The following is a 17,580-nucleotide window of genomic DNA, read 5'->3' on the forward strand; positions in this document are numbered from 1 at the left end:
TTTAGGTTTGTCCTCATATTATATGGTTTTGATATAATCCTAAAGGAAAATTGTGTAATGTATGGCCTGCCTAAAACTTGACATTCCTGTTGAAGGGTCAGTCCAGCCATTACAGATGTACCAGTTATTTTTTGGGGACTGTGTTTGTGAGATGTGTGCTTGACTTTTTGGGTCTGCACACACTCACTGTGGCCATAATGAGGATTTCTGCAATGCCCATTCATTATTTTTTTTTTTTTTTATATTCTGGACACTACAACAGAATGTGCTGGAATATAGAAAAAAAGGTGGAGGGGAACACTCAAAACTAGCAGCTGGATAGGAACAGATCCAGGACTGAGCCAGGGAGATCTTACTGTCTAGTATCTCCAATATATGAATGTAATTTATTCTGCTAACAGTTTCAAGTGTTATATATACTTTTGCTATTGTGCCCAAAGATCTCCCTCTTCACAAGCCCAGTCAGACATTTATTCTAAACTGATAATAAGCTTTTTATAATAATCTTTAATCTGCAACAGGCTGTAACTTTCATAGCAGCTAACCTGCTGTTCGAGCACCTGCCACACTGGCTGCATGCTGGGAGCAGAGGCACAGGTAAAAACTGAGTAGCGGGGATGTCTGTTTTACAGACAGTGTCATGCAGGGAAGGAAGTTTACTGTATAAAAAAATGGACCACCGCCAGCAGAATGGACTCTTAGTAAATAATGCAGGATTCAATCGTGGCTTATATGTGCCAACGTTGTCTATAATTTTACATTTCTAACCTATGCGGGTTAGAGAAATAGGTGTTTGGTTTTTTCTTATTTTTTTTTTTTCCTTCTGTTCACTTGTTGTGCCCTATTTTTATGATGATTTATATACTGATTTATTGCCACTACCTCTAGTGGTTTTCTTTCAGACAGTGGGAACAGCACCATGCTGCAAGATAATGAGCTGGAGTGTAAGCTACTTGGAGATTATATTGTTTTCAGTGGAGGTCTACTAGCAAAAGACTGAAATAGGGAACAGTACAACACGACAATCATTGTGCTCCTCTAAGCAAGAAACACACTATGTGTATAATAAGCAAATCCCTCTGTCAGTAACCTTTCTAAAGCACCTGTGGGCCTCCCAGCAAATGTACAATTCTGCATGAATACATTTTATATTTGTTATAGCTCATCCATTGTGTGTGTGTGTGTGTGGGGGGGGGGGGGGTCCTTGTCCATTGAGGGACACAAGAAATCTTTTCACCTTCAGGTTATACTGCTGCCTACAGGAGGGTATAAGTTAACCCAGGATGACTCCCTTTTACTGTCAGCCTACTGATGTAGCTGACGTTTGCAGCCTGGAATCCTGTTGCCTTCTGCTTCTATCCTGTTCCCAGAGTCTTCCTTAGCTCCAACGGGTGTGACAGGCTTCCCCAGCCCTTTGGCTGAGGTTTTTACTGCAGTCATGAATGACTTTAACCCAAATCGGCCAGTTATTTGCTGACCATAGAGACTGCACGTGTATTTCCCAGTCAAGTTAAGAAGATGCCTACTTTGATGTTCGTACATGTCCTCATTGACATAGCATATTACATTTTTTTTTTAATTGCATTTCAACTTTTTCATGCTTGCTTTTTGCAATCCCAGCATTGTAAAATCCTAATGGCTCAAGTAGTAGTACTAATTCTAATAGTACTTTGACGGGAGACTGGGGAGCAGTGTTTTTTGCCAATAAAGTGGATTTAATGCCGATTTCATGAAATTTGACCGAAGCACATATGTCTGTAGTGTTTTCTTATCTCTTGCCAAAGCCCCAAGTCTTGTGTCTTTCTGCTGTTTCGTTCCTCTGTTATCAGCATGACAAGTTCTCCAACAATCGAGATAAAACCAGCCTGAAATTTGTGTTGAGGTGGGTGCTATAAATTAGCAGAGAGCTGATCTATTCACAGCGCAGCTATGCACATTCCTTCCTTCCTTCCTCTGCCTTTGTGGAGGGGGGTGTGTGACTTTTCTCCAATCAGGTGTCACACAGTGTATGCCAAGAATCCACTCCTGCTGAATAAGGAAGTAAAAATTCTAACACAATGTAAGAATTCTAAAGAATATATAAAGCTGAAGACAGCAGATATACATGTAAAACTTATGTAGGGAGATATGTTTCATCTCTGTGTATCATCTGAGGCTGTTTACTTCTCTGGGTATATGTGAGGGTTTACATCCACTTAAAAAAAAAAACCTGTCTGTATTGTGTTAGCAGATCTCATCCATTGTAGACTGGATTTGAACACCACCTTACCTAACAAAGGGTTAAACATTTAGAAGCTGAGCTCCATTTAATATTACCTTTCTTAGTCAAAAATAATTATTACTTCTGGTTCCTGACTACATGTCAGTATTTACCCAATAAGAACATCTCTGTTGGCGACTAAGGCAGTCTCATTGCTCAATAAAGAAGTTAAAGATGCCTTCTATTCTGTCTGCGGACTGTCTTTTGTAAGATGCTGCATGTTTGAGGCACCTTGCCTTTCATCAGGTGGTTCAAATGAGCAGAATGCAAACCTGTAAGGTCAAAATTTCTGGAAATTGCATCACTCACCTTCTATAGTATGGAGATTCATGCGTACTGTACAGTCACAATACTGCTGTGTAATAAAGAAAAAATCGAGAGAGTGACTATAGTCCATCTGCATTAAACTGGGGCTTAAAGCGGAACTTCAACCAAAATGGGAAGTTCTGCTTATTTGCACCCCCCCTTTAACATTTGGCATTTATTTGGGGGGGGGGGGGGGGGGGGGGGGCTGGAGAACCGCTTTAACGAGTGCAGGGTTTCAAAGTTTACTTGATAGGACATGATCTCAGACTGTAATTTACCCTTCATGTGATTTTAGGTTCTGGTTTTTCTCTCTGTGGCAAAGTAAACGTACAGAATGAAGAGATTCCGCCAGTGCCAAGTTCTACAAGAGGCCAGAAGAGGAAGGTCATGTTTGCAGATCTCTTGAGTCCTCCGGAATCGAGAACAACTTTGTGCCATAATCCGACTTACAGTTTTGACAGTCACACATCCTCCAGCTCTGTCCTACGACCTGTATTGAAGAAAACTTCCAGGAAGGAATTTAGCAGCTCAAGGGTGAGTGTCCACGTAAAACTACTACAACTACAAGTCGAGTCACTTGCACCCATATTCTGATAATTCGTTTTTCCAGCTGTTTCTGGTCAAATAGTTTTAAAAACCTTAACCAAATTTATTATATTTAATGGCCAAAAAAAATGTGGGCTCCTATCCAGTCATGCTTTGCCATAAGGCCCAAAGTTTGTGGACATCCTTCCAAAAGTTGAGTTTGGGTGTTTTGCAAAGAGTAATGCTAATACTTATAGCATTTAAAGGCACTTTAGACAATTGTGTGTATTCCAACCTTGTAGTGACTGTGTGGAGAAGGCCCTTTTTTTGTTCACACATGACTGTTCTCCTTTGCACAAACACGGCACTAAAAAGACATTTTTGGTGTGGAGAAACTCAAGCAGCCTGCACAGAGCCCTGACCTAAACCCTTTGTGATGAATTGGAACGCTGATTGTGAGCAAGGTCTTAGCAGACCACCTCCATCTTCGTCCAACATAAGTACCTGACCTCACAAAATGTAATTGGCTAAAAACTTAGAACAAATGCACTCTAATATCTTGTTGGAAGCCTTCCCTGAATAGTGGAGTCCATTGTAGCCTAACATTGGATACATAATTTTAAAATGGGATTTCCAACAAACTTGTATAGGTGTGTGATGGGTAGGTGTCCACAGACATTTGGCTGTGTAGTGTGTAAGTAACATAAGTCTGCTTCCAGTATTGGATTTTTTTTTTTTTAATTGAACTGGGTTACAGGTGTCTACTGTGGATTAAGATTAAAGTGGAACTATACTTACTGTGGCTCCAGCGGTACAGTGTCTCAGAGCTCCCCACCCGGCTGTTGACCTCTTATGGCGGCTAGGGATGACGTCACTCCGTGCATGCATGGGAGTTCAGTCAGATTCAGCATTGCTGACTTTTACAGTGAGCTGTTCGTGCGTGGCTTACTGTATAAGGGCGGGCAGGTGAGTATCTTTTAATGCAGAAGAGACAAAGGATGTCTCTGCTGCATTAAAATTCCTGCCTGTTCGCCCCTTTTTTTTATTTTTTATTTTTTCCTAAGTTCCACTTTATATACAGTGTTCACAATAAGACCCATGCAGGTCTCTACTTTAATTATCATTACTGTTGGGTGGTGTTTGTGTTGGCTGCACCTTGGGCACTGCTAGAACTATTCATTTGCATTGAGCTGTCAACCAAGTCTTTCTGAGTGATATCTTTACCTACCATAAAGAACGTCGATCTCCTCATCACTTCAGGCTTAGTTTTAGAGGCTGATGAAGGAAAATGACAACCAAAGTCAGATCAAAATTCCCATAAAAAGCTAAGCATATTGTACATGCAGTGTCATTTTTAAATGGTACAAGCAGCAGTCAAGCCCAAAGGGCAAAAGTAAAGCAAAGGAGTAGTAATTAACCTTAACTAAATGAACTAGGCAAACTAACTGGGTTGCTGCATCACAGGCTCCATCCAATGGCTGCTCTTACCTCTATTGTGTTCCCCATCCCCACAAGGTAGCAAAATGTGCAGATGTCATCTTTAAATGAGGGCTGTTCTGAGTATTTTGTTATGCACTGTAAAAGTAATATATAAAGCGTATGTAAACCCTTATAATGAACTTTTCTTGTTCTCCTTGAATCCGTTTGACATTACATTGAATACATTTATATCTGTTCCTGTTGATCTAGAAATTCGGTGCTGCAGTGTTCTCTCAAACAGGGCTATTAGTCATGCCCAGTTTTACTGTGAACTACAGAACATCACCTCTCATGTTTTGAAGATGTGGAGGAGGAAGTATTCTGCTGTCCTAACACACTTCCTATCCTAAGCTGACAACACTGCTACATCATAGATATAGTACAGTTTGAGCTTTGTCACCTTAGGACAGGAATAGTGTTTCTGCAAGATTCACCAGGTCAAAAGCAAGGGAAAATAAGCCTGAAAAAAATCGAATACAGCCATCACATCGAAGATTATTGTTAGGTTTATATGCACTTTGAGGTTTGTATTAGGAAATGGTAGACATCTAAATTATCTGCTTCTGTTCCTCTACAGGATGAAATAGATCAGAGAGTGAGCTTTGCTGTGCCAGAGCTATCGGAGAATGGTGAGCAACTGCTTTATCTCCTGAATATGAATATTTATCATTACATTAAGGTTAAGCTATCTCTACGTTTTTTTTCCTGTACTAGAAATACCAGATTCTACAAAGTCTAATAATGGTGTGCTAATTCAACCTGTGAAACCTAAACCTGTGCAAGAAAAAATATTTGAATAACACACTAACTACCGTCAATAACTAATGCTGGTGAATGAATTTTTTTATACAGTATGTGACTTGTGGCAGAAAACCTCACTAACGTGATGAAAATTAAACAACAAAAAGTATTCTAAAAAGAGAAAATTTGAAACGAGTCCCAAACAAATTTTAATATATAAGGCAAGAGCCCACTTCTTGGGGGAAAACTAGTTCTAATATGTGCCATGCAGCAAAAATCCAGTGATATGTTCACCACCGCCACCTCTAGGTGAATTGCCTGCTCACCTCAGGGGGGAGACTCCCATGGGTCAAGTCATGCCTTAGGGGCCCGTGTACACCAGAGTGTTTTCAGCTCATAAAACACTCATCTCAAAAGTTCCAAAACGCCCAACAAGCAAAATCCCATTCATTTAAATGGCCCCTGTTCACATCTGAGTGTTGTCGTCTGAAGCTCAAAGTACATGAGCTTCTTTATAGGCAGATTACAGGTGTTTTTCTGCTTTTTACATTGGTGGTCTTTTGACCTGTACCAAAATACTGCAAAAAAAAAAAAGTGGTAACAACGTGCGACTTTCAGCCTTAAGTATAAAGATCTCCCAAGATCATAAGAACCACCACCTTTAGGCTCCATGCACACTGGAATTTAAAATAATGATATAAAAATGCCAGTAGCTTTGCAGTGAGTCTTTCAACGTTTTTTTAATTGTTTTTGCAATAGCGTTTTTTCCGCATTAGCGTTTTTTTTTCCAATGGATCAAAAACTTTACACGCTGCTAAGCCACGCTTTTGATCGTTTATCGACGTTTATCAGCGTTTATGCGTGTTTAACATTTTTAAGCGTTTTTTGTGGTCAGAGAAACGGCTCCTGATGTCGATTTTAGGGCGTTCAGGCAACAGCCCATAAACTGCTGATAAATGTCGAAAAACGTCCATGTGTGTATGGACACATAGGATAACATAGAGGGGAGTTTATAGGCTGTTAAAAAAAAAAAAAAAAAAAAAACTCCCAAAAACAGCCATTTATGAGCTTCAGTGTGCAATGGAGCCTTAGGTGAATTGCCTGCTCACCTCAGAGGGGAGACCCCATGGGTCAAGTCATGCCTTAAGTATAAAGATCTTCCAAGATCATAAGAAAACACACTGTATCCAGGATCGCCTGCAGTCTTCGTAGCATACAGTAGAATCTGCTCCTTAAGATGGCTTTCACACCGAGCCATGTGGGGCATCGGCGGTAAAGTGGCGCTTTTCGGCCGCTAGCAGGGCAGTTTTAACCCCCCCCCCCCGCTAGCGGCCGAAAAGGAGTTAAATCTGCCAGCAAAATGCCGCCGGAGCGGCGTTTTGCCTGCGGTATCACAGCGCAGCCCCATTGATTTCAATGGGGAACAGCGGTGGAGGAGCGTTGAGTTCACCGCTCCAAAGAAGCTGCTGGCAGGACTTTTTGTGACGCCCTGCCAGCACACCGCTCCAGTGTGAAAGCCCGAGGGCTTTCACACTGGAATGAATGGAGCCGCTTTTTTCAGGCGCTATTTTTAGCGCTGTAGCCCCTGAAAAACGCCTCAGTGTGAAAGGGGTCTTAAGATTACATTCCTCATCAGCTGCTCAGGTATCACCAGGATCTAGTGAGGTGGTGATCACAATCAAACTGCATCATGCAGTCATATGAAATGGTATGAGTAACTGCCTGTTGGATTGGAAGGGAACTGACAAGATCACCGCGTGAAAAAACCTGAAAAAAGAAAGCAAATACAGTCACTACATCTGAGGAATGTAATCTTTAAGGAGCAGATTCCATTGTATGCTACAAGGACTGCAGACGATCCTGGATACAGTGTGTGTTTTTGTTCTGATCTCGGAAGATCTTTATACTTAAGGCATGACTTGACCCATGGGGTCTCCCCCCTGAGGTGAGCAGGCAATTCACCTAAAGGTGGTGGTGAACATATCACTAGATTTTGCTGCATGGCACATATTAGAACACGTTTTCCCTCAAAAGTGGACTCCTTATGGGCGCCTAATATATAAAAATGTGTTTTTCAGAATTTTTTTTTTTTTTTTTTTTTTCTTTTTATATTTTTTTGTTTTAATTTTCATTGCGTTAGTGAGGTTTTCTACCATATGTCATATACTATATAAAGTAATTAATCAGCACTAGTTATTGACCATAATTAGCAGTGTGGTATTCAAATATTTTTTTTCTTGCACAGGTTTATGTTTCACAGGTTGGTTTTGGCGCACCATTATTTGACTTTATAGTATCGTAGGTGTGAGATCACTCTTCGAATGGTTACAGCTGTTCATAGGTTTTATTTGATTCTTCTTCCTTAGTTCACAATACTCACATTATTTACACATGTAGTGCTTAAAGTAGTGTTCCACCCAAAAAAAATACATGAAAATTCCTAAAAAATAATAAAAAAAATTTGGATTTTTTTTTTAACTCACCTCTAAATGCCTGTTGCTAGGGGGTTCCTCGTAGTCTGCCTCTTTCAGTGCCTGGGCTGGTGACATCACTTCCCCCTCGGCACAGGGAGGACTGGGCTCTGCTCCTTCCCTCTTGTCAATCACCTGGGACCCATTACAGGTCCCTGGGACCCATTACAGGTGACTGAGCGGCCAATCACGGCGCGCGGCGCCGCTTGCGCATGCGCAGTGGGTGCCCGGCTGTGAAGCCACAGCCCGGCGCCCACAGTTGCAATGCCGACGACGCCGAATGGAGGGGGAGGCGAGCGGGGCTTCGATCCCCCGCATCACTGGACCCTGGGACAGGTAAGTGTCCAATTAAAAGACAGCAGCTGCAGTATTTGTAGCTTCTGACTTTTTTTAAATTTTTTTTTTTTTTTTTTTTTTAATGGGCCCTCCTCTTTAAGTAACATACATATATTTGAAGAAATACCAGATTGATTCTTTATTTTTCAGCTAAGATGTCAGCGGCTACAAAAACTATAGCTGCTGACTTTTTTAATATAAGGACACTTATCTGTCCAGGGAGCCTGCAAAGTCAGCACCCGAACCTGACCCGTCCATCGGCTCCGGGTGCAGGTGTACGCATCCTTACTAAGGGAAACCGAAAGTGAAGCCTTGCGGCTTCACAGCCTGGCTCCCTACTGCACATGCATGAGTCGCGCTGCACTTTCTGAATGGTCCCTGCTGTCTTCTGGGACCTGTGTATCTCCCAGAAGGCAGCAGAGTGGGGGAGAAAGAGGAGGGCAAGACATTGCGTAGATCGCCGCACAAGATTGCTGGTTTTGACATGGGGAGGGGCAGAATTTAAATGGCCCTTATTTTGCCTATAGTTCTGCTTTTAAGTATCAGGTGTCTGCTTTTGCAATCTTCTTCCAGAGATGCTGACTCATCATTCTTTGAAGAAGACTTTCTGTGCAGGACATCTCTCTGCCAGTTACCCCTGTGGCTCTGCAGTATCTGGATTAGGTCATTTGTGCACGCCAAAACCCACCCTTTGAACCTATCAAGGATGTTCCCATTTCCACACATACCCACTGGGTAGAGTTTCTTTTTGCCATACCTCTGCAAGTTGAATGTCAGAGCTAGCAGCCTTATCCTGTAAGGAACCTCTTACTGGTCTTGAACAAGGTAGTGTTGAGGCCCAAAGCTTCCTTCCTACGTAGCCTCCCTGACGGTATTCCCGTGTGTGGCTCGGGGTTAAATTTCAGCACCATTAGCGGTAACCCCGAGCCACACTCGGGATTACATCTCGGGATCCTGGTGCAGTATACTTACCTTGTCCCCAGGATCCTGCAATGTCCCCCCGCACTGTCTGCGGGCTCCGTCCTCTGCCCAAAGCCTCTCTGTGCCAGGCTCCGTTCCCTGCGAGCGCCGCGACGCACGGGGCGGAGCCTGGCGGCAAATTCATAAAAAGTCAAAATCATAACAGATATCCCTTTTGTCCCCAGTGCTTTGTCCAATGCCCTGCATGCAGTTTTATATTATATATACAGTTCTAGATTGTCCATAGCAACCAAAAAGTGTCCCTTTACGTCAAAAGTGGCTTTAGACCAGCTAGAAAACAGCGATAATAAATTAGAACACTTGCAGAATTGAGCGATAGTGAATTGTGGGGAAATTTATTTTATCATTATTATATATATATTTTTTTTTTAATTATTTATATTTATTATATTATAATTTATGATTTTGTGTTTCAAACTTCATCATACCTGGGATATCTACTAGACTCTTGGTGGACAGATCTAAGTGTGTTATTGCTAAGAATCACAGACCTACAATATAAAACGCCAAATTTCTATGCAAAATAATTGTACCGCTTTGAGACGCAAAAATCTGAAATAATCATACCGCCAGGGAGGTTAAGGTAAACTCGACCTCGACCTTTCATCTCAGCCAGGACATCGTTCTTCCATTTCTCTGCCAATTCCAGTTCATCAGATCTCCCTCCATTGCCAAGATGTACTTTGTTCTGTGAGAGTCTTATATCGCAGACACTGCTTCCTTCAGAAAGACTTTGCCATTCCTGATTGTTCCCATAAGTGTGAACCGGCTTTTCGTTTTAACTATTGCTTAGTGACTCAGACCAGTATTCAAGCTCATGATCTTAAAGGGGTGTTTCGGCCGTTTTTTGTTTTTTCTGTTAAAGTCAGCAGCTACAAACACTGTAGCTGCTGATTTTTAATAAGGACATTTACCTGTCCAGTATTCATTTAGTCGACGAAAATGTTTGTCGACTAAATTAACACTGATTGTGGGGCACCACTCAGAGTTTACAATCATTCTCTTAGTATTGCTTGCTATAAAACTAAGACATGTTGGGAGTAGATGGGGGTTATTTAGTGCCGGTGTTCTATCGAATCGTGCAGATCGTCTGATAATGCCTCCGATCTGTACATTCACCGTACTTAACGTCACACCAACTGATCTGTTGATTAGCTGGCGTGACGTCAACACTGTGTATGGGCAGATCGTTGGAGGCATTATCCGACAATCGGCAAAGCACATATAATCCAACAGGCATAGCTGTGCCACAAAGGCAGCCAATCACAGCTCACCACACTCCCTCGTCGGCCGAGGGGAGCAGCTGAACCTGTGTTCCTATTGGTGGTTGGGTGAAGAGGTTCTATTGGTTGGGTGGGCAGGAATGCAGTGTTGTCCCCGGTTACCAGTATACATTTTTTGGGTCACGCTGTAATCCTCGGTGTCCGGTGTTCTGTTGATTACTGCACTTTTCTGATTGTCGGATAATGACCCTGACGATCTGCGCTATTTGACAGAACACCGGCTTAGAGTTTTACGTTGGCCTGCGTATAATGTTCCAGTGGGCAGCAGTATAACCTGACGGTGTATGATTTCCTGTTCCCTCAATGACCTCCAAGAAAGATTTTATGGCGAGTACAAAAACCTTATTTCCCAACTAAAAAAGATTGGCAAGAATTCCACTTTTAGAGAGATTGTAGACATTGAACACATAATTTGTTAGACTGTACTTTTGTAAATGAGGACTGGCATTGACAGAGATTTGATGTGCTTGTTTGTTTTTTGCTTTTAGGGAACAATACACTGTTTAAAAAAACTGTTAACGATTCTGTGAAGAAAAAGAAAAGTGTGACATTTGGAAAAGAGCTGAGCCCAGAGCTATTTGATAAGTCACTTCCCGCAAACACACCATTACGGAAAGGAAGTACACCATACCGCCAACAAGCATCAGATACTGCCACGCTAACTGCACAAGAGGCCGTCCACCAAAGCCCTTGTCAGCCATTCTTACAGCCAGACTTTGACTGCCGAGATGAAGTGAGCACAGGCAACAATGGAATTGAGCTTGTTTGGTTTTTGTTTTTGTTTTTTTTGTTTTTTTTCCCCTAATGTGACCTGGAGACTTTCGGACCTTAGAATGTTTCGATCCAGCATGTCCCCTCAATAGAAGTTAGGGTCGCCAGAAAGGGGACTACACCCTTTCTCCTAACGCTTTTCGGTTACAGCACTGCAGCTTTATTATAGTTTAAAAACTCAGGATCAACAGCCAAAATTGAGCTATACCCACTGCATCGGGTAATAATTGTTAGAGGAAAGACCGCACATGTACCATAAAACAAGACAGCCATATAGGAGTGCAGTCAATGTCCAGCTCATACAAAATAAAGGATATATGCACCCCTTTGTACTTTCCTCTTATAAGGCATTGGGTGGATGGCATATACAACAGTGGTTACTAACCAAAACCACGTAGAAATTGACAATGATCCTTAACATGGTAATTAATCATCATACGTAGACCGTAGAAAAAGGGGAGAAAACACAGGTAAAAAAGCTCAAGGAAAGGGGTAGAAGAAGGGAGAAAAAGTAAGTTATGTAAAGCTGTTGCTTCTGGCTTGGCACCCAACCTCCTATCTTGGCCTCAAGTTTTGATAAGGGATTAAAGATCTCTTATCCAAAGGTTCTAGATTTTCTCAAATCTAGTGTATCCCTGAGGATACTAGCCAACTTTTGCGTGAAGCATTATCCAATAAATTTTGTTTTTAGTTGATTATTTTTATCACGTGCTTTTGCAATGGAAATTTAGGCCGTTTGCAGAATATAAAAGAGGGATCGGGTGTGTTTTGGGATTGTCGTCTGTCAAATTGTTAAAGTGGAAGTAGTCGCGTGTTTGTTTTTGTTTTTTTTAACTTGTACTTACCTTGTTCTTATTTGTGATGTTATAAAACTTCAATAAAAATTATTATTTAAGAGAATAAGGCTTACCCATAGGTACTGCGAATATCTCCTAAACTTGCACGGTGCATGCAGCTGGTGATGTCACCGGCGCATGCGCCCTGAAGGGACAGCACATCGCGGCTCGGCTAGTCAGATGGCCAGAGCTCACAGACCCGGAAGGAAGACCGAGTTGAAGATGGAAGCCCTGTCAGCGGTGACAGCGGTTTTTTATCTTTTTGGTTGTAAAGGCCGCAGTTTACTACTGCTTTTAAAGAGCTCCATTTTGGCAATTGGGAAGCAAATCTTGCTCCTTTTTTTTTTTTATACAAATTATGCTTTAAGGACAACAGTATGTGCCATCTAGAAGATTAAACACTAGGATGTTTTTACCCTGGTGGCATAACCTACCTGCTTGGTTGCTGCCATCTGGCAGTTAATGCCTACTGCAAAGCTGAACAATGTGAAGGATAAAGACATTTTTTAAAACGTGTGTGTTTTGTTTTTGTTTTTTTGTTTTAATTGTACTAAATTTTCTGTGTCTGACATTTTAAGTATTTTTACATTTTTCTGCTTTAGGAGGATACCTTCAAACCACTCTCCCTTAGTTTTGATACTGAGCCTCCCACTCAAGACTCCACTATATCACCAGGTATTCTACAATTCTTTATTTAGGGTTTTGCTTAAAAAGTGTTACAATAGACCAATCGCCATGACATTTGACACATTAAAAAAAATACCCAGCATTTCCAGAGGAGCATGTGACTCATTCCATATGACAGCGCTGGTGCTTGTTTCTTGACCTGCCACTGTAAAATGGGGGCTGAAAAAATGCTCAGCTGTGTGGTGTGTGTGTTTTTATTTATTTTTTTGCCAGTGTTCAATTCTCCAGTAGGCTGCAGTATAATCTCTGAAGGTTTAAAACTTCTGTTTCCCTTTATGGACGCAAGGAAATGGATTCCACAGGGAGCGGGATCCTTTTTCTGCCTGTGCTCATGTTGAAGATTACCTTCTTTTCCTCTCTAGTGAACCTGTTGTCACTGGTAGAGGAAGTGTGGAGAAATCTCTAATGGACCCCCAGGTAACATTAAACGCTACCCAAATCTAAAGTAAATGTCTGTCATGTTATGTTCCTTAAAGCAGGGCTCCACCCAAAACAGGAAGTCCTGCTTGTGTGCCCCCCCCCCCATGATGCCACATTTGGCACCTTGTTGGGGGGAGAGGGTACCTGATTTTGACAGGTACCCACACCCCTTCTCGCTGAGTTCCCCCGCATTTCAGCTCTCACCACAGCCGGCCAATTGAAAAAGGGCAGTGTCAGTCACGCATGAGCGGTGGGAAACCCGCAAGGCGGATTCCCTTACCTAAGATGTAGCCAGCACCCAAGAGACAATTTTAAGAATTGGCTTGGGTGAGGACACCGCAGGGATCCCTGAACAGGTAAGTGCCCTAATAGTAATAGTCAGCAGTTACACTATTTGTAGCTGCTGACTTTTAATTGTTTAGTGTGGAGGTGGAGGTCCGCTTGAACATGTTCCTTAACCGTCACCTCCAAACCATAACATGTAATCTAACTTCTAAAGAAAATCCAAACACTTAACCTCTATTCAGCAGCAACTTCACCCGATGTTGCCCTAGACGGAACCCATGCATACATAATGCAGTGCTGAGATCCCAGAGACAAAACCAATGTTTGTATGGTCTTGTGTTCCTAACACCTGCAACAGAGGATAATCGTTAACTAAGAAGTAATGTTACACCTGTCCACATTGAACACACCAGCTAGTGGCTGGAAGGAGGAGAGGAGGCGGTGGTTCAATACAAGTGCCCTTGAGCGTCTGTGGCGTAAGACTAAGTCACAGCAAAATTTCAGCCAATATAAATCTGCCCTCTAAAAATATCATTCTTGCCTCCACACTGCCAAACAGACCTACCTTATCACTCTCTCGTTAACATCCTGCAGTCCCCATCCAACTCTTTTCTACCTTTTTAACGCTCTAATTCGTCCTCCATTACCTCCACCCACTAACTTACTCCCTGCCCAGGGGATTGCTAATCACTTCAAAAATAAGATTGATTCAATTCGTTTTGAGATCTCCACTCTACAGATATCTCCCTCACAAGTACTCTTTGTCCGCCTGCACAATCAATACTCTTGTTTAACCCAGCTACTATAGAGGAAGTCACTATACTTTTCTAACGCCCACCTAACCTCCTTCCTTCCTTCTCAAATACTACGGTCATCCTCTGACTCTATCCTTCACTCTAACTCATATATTCAATCTCTATCTCTACTGGCATCTTCCCCAACCCTCTAAAACATGCACTATTCACTCCCATACCAAAAAAGCCTCGCTAGACCCCACCCCACCGTTTGGTTCGAATCTTGCCTATCTCACTGCACCTTCAGTGTCTCTTACAACTCCACTTTCTCCTCTCCAATTCCTCTTACCGTTGGGGTCCCCCAAGGTTCTGTCCTTGGACCTCTACTATTCTCGATCTACACGTCCTCCCTGGGTCAGCTGATAGCCTCCCATGGCTTCTGCTACCATTCATATGCCGATCACACCCAAATCTATCTCTCCACCCCTCAGCTCAACCCATCAGTCTCCAGACGCATCACTGATTTACTAACAGACATATCAGCCTGGATGTCACACCTCTTCCTCAAACTGAATCTAAAACCAAGCTCATAATATTTCCTCCCTCACGTGCCCCTTCCCTTAACTTCTCTGTCAAGATCGATGGCACAACTATCAGTCCGTCCCCACATGCCAGGGTGCTAGGAGTAACCCTCTGAACTGTCCTTTCAGGCCCACATCCAATCCCTGTCCAAATCATGCCACCTTAACCTCTGCAACATCTCTAGAATATGGTACTTTTTAACCAATGACACCACCAAGCTTCTAATTCACTCCCTTGTTATCTCTCACCTCAACTACTGCAACTCCCTCCTCATTGGATTGTCTTTTACATACTCTATCCCCCATTCAGTCCATAATGAATGCCGCAAGACTCATTCACCTTACCAACCATTCAGTGTCCTCCACCCCTCCACTGGCTTCCACTCACCCAACAAATACAATTTTAAGTACTAACAATAATTTACAAAGCCATCCACAACTCTGCCCCAGCTACATCACTAACCTAGACACAAATACCAACCAAGCAACTCTCTTTGGTCCTCCCAAGACCTCCTGCTCTCTAGCTCCCTTGTCACCTCCTCACATGCTTACCTCCAGGATTTCTCCAGAGCTTCTCCCATCCTTTTGAACTCCCTACCCCAATCTGTCCGACTTTCCCCTAATCTATCCATCTTTAGATGATCCCTAAAAACACTTCTCTTTAAAGAAGCCTATCCTGCTTCTAACTAATAAACTGTTTACTTACTCCATCAGCTCATCCCGCACAGCTATTACCTTTTGTATCAATTGACCCTCCCTCTTAGATTGTATGCTCTAATGAGCAGGGCACTCTGAGTCCTCTTGTACCAAATTGTAGTGTCTGCCTTCATTTTGTGAAGCGCTGCGCAAACTGTTGGTGCTATATAAATCCTGTATTATAATAATAAAAAGTGCAACCTTTCCTTTGATGGATTAAACTCTGCTTGTTTTCAGGTAACCATGATCTGGTTTGGCCTATTGATGAGTTGGAAGATATGACTCAGGAAAATAACCACAAAGAGGAAGATGAAACTCTACTCATTTCCTTTGACTTTCCAGAGAATACCACTACAGATGCCCCTGCAATCGATACAGATATAGCTAATGGTAAAGAGAATGCTGATCAATTTTGCAAAGGATTATGGGATTAAAACTAGTTAAATTTAGATCTTTATTTCACTACAACAAAGGACCCCATTATTCCATATACGCATAACTACTTCAGGGCTCTGTATTAGGGATGCATCGAAAGGGTTTTTTGGTGCCGAAACCGATACCGAAAATAAATCTTCCTTGATCCCGGAAACCGATACCGAAAGTGACTGTTTTTAAAAATATTTTTATACAGGAGATGGTCAGAGACTGGGGACATGGTACAGGAGAGGGTCAGAGACTGCAGAGATGGTACAGGTGATGATTAGAGACTGCAGAGATGGTCAGAGACTGAGGACATGGTACAAGAGATAGTCAGAGACTGCAGACATGGTACAGGAGATGGTCAGAGACTGCGGACATGGTACAGAAGATGGTCAGAGACTGCGGACATGGTACAGGAGATGGTCAGAGACTGCGGACATGGTACAGGAGATGGTCAGAGACTGCGGACATGGTACAGGAGATGGTCAGAGACTGCGGACATGGTACAGGAGATGGTCAGAGACTGCGGACATGGTACAGGAGATGGTCAGAGACTGCGGACATGGTACAGGAGATGGTCAGAGACTGCGGACATGGTACAGGAGATGGTCAGAGACTGCGGACATGGTACAGGAGATGGTCAGAGACTGGGGACATGGTACAGGAGATGGTCAGAGACTGGGGACATGATACAAGAGATCAATGCAGCCTCACCAGTGCCTGTCAGATGCAGCCATCCAGTGTCCCCATTACTGCATCCAGTGTCCCCATTACAGCCTGTGTCCCCAGTAGTGCAGCCTATGTCCCCATTGCAGCCAGTGAAGGGAGAGGAGAGCCGCCGCCGCCTTTTTGATTACAGCGCCGGGAACATCACAGCTTTCTTTCCAATAGCTGTGTGTTCCCTGCTGCGCGCCGTCACATACAGCCCCTCCCCCTTGTCCGGGCACTTTGATAGACAGATCACCCGTCCCACTGAACGGGTGATCTGTCTATCAAAGTGCCCGGACAAGGGGGAGGGGCTGTATGTGCCTGCACGCAGCAGGGAACACACAGCTATTAAAATGAAAGCTGTGATGTTCCCGGCGCTGTAATCAAACAGGCTGCGGCTCTCCTCTCTTCTACGATATAGGAAGCCCCCCTCATAGGCAGGGCAGGGGTGGAGCCCCGCCCCATTCGGTATCGGCAAAAATTCTCTTTCGGCTTTTTCCCGAAAGGGCCATTTTCGGCCGATATTTTTCGGCGGCCGAAATTTCGGTGCATCCCTACTCTGTATGGGTATTAGTCTTTGTAAACCCATTTATATGTAACTGGGCCTTAAAGGGGTAGTTAAAAAAAAAAAAAACCCTGCAAGACAATGGCATTAATGTGCCAGTAAACATCGCATACTAGCACATTATGAAATCCTTACCTTAGAACAAAGCTTGCGTGGGAGTCGCGGCCGTGGCACGGAGCTCTGAAGGGATGGCACGGGTATGTCGTCCCTTCAGAGTGCATGCGCCGGTGACTTCTCCAGCTGCATACTGCGTGAATATCTCCTAAACGGTGCAAGTTTAGGAGATATTCACTGTACCTATAGGTAAGCCTTATTCTAGGCTTACCTGTAGGCACAAGCTGAAAAAGACTTTGCTACCACTTTAAAGCGTAATGGCTAAAGTCAGGAAATCTTGGTTCTTTTGTCAGGTTTTTATTATTATTATAAATGCAGAATCGCACAATATAAAATCTTGTCAGTAAGGAGTGGTAGGTCAGTATGACAATATTCTCACCG

The 17,580-nt window shown here is 43.0% G+C and overlaps 1 protein-coding gene across 4 annotated transcripts in view; it reads left to right on the plus strand.

Moving 5' to 3' along the window:
- Window positions 1-17,580, plus strand: part of CDCA2 (cell division cycle associated 2) — a 100,131-nt gene that overhangs the window by 41,122 nt on the left and 41,429 nt on the right. For 3 of the 4 annotated variants that reach the window (XM_073622230.1, XM_073622229.1, XM_073622232.1), the window contains exons 7-11: window positions 2,862-3,100; window positions 5,148-5,199; window positions 10,871-11,115; window positions 12,592-12,664; window positions 15,630-15,782. In XM_073622230.1, the coding sequence (XP_073478331.1) occupies window positions 2,862-3,100; window positions 5,148-5,199; window positions 10,871-11,115; window positions 12,592-12,664; window positions 15,630-15,782 (762 nt within the window). The remainder of the gene's footprint in view (window positions 1-2,861; window positions 3,101-5,147; window positions 5,200-10,870; window positions 11,116-12,591; window positions 12,665-15,629; window positions 15,783-17,580) is intronic. The other variant, XM_073622233.1, reaches the window with a different exon arrangement.

This window comes from Aquarana catesbeiana, linkage group LG03 (assembly GCF_042186555.1).
Source record: "Aquarana catesbeiana isolate 2022-GZ linkage group LG03, ASM4218655v1, whole genome shotgun sequence".
NCBI classification, from domain to species: Eukaryota; Metazoa; Chordata; class Amphibia; order Anura; family Ranidae; genus Aquarana; species Aquarana catesbeiana.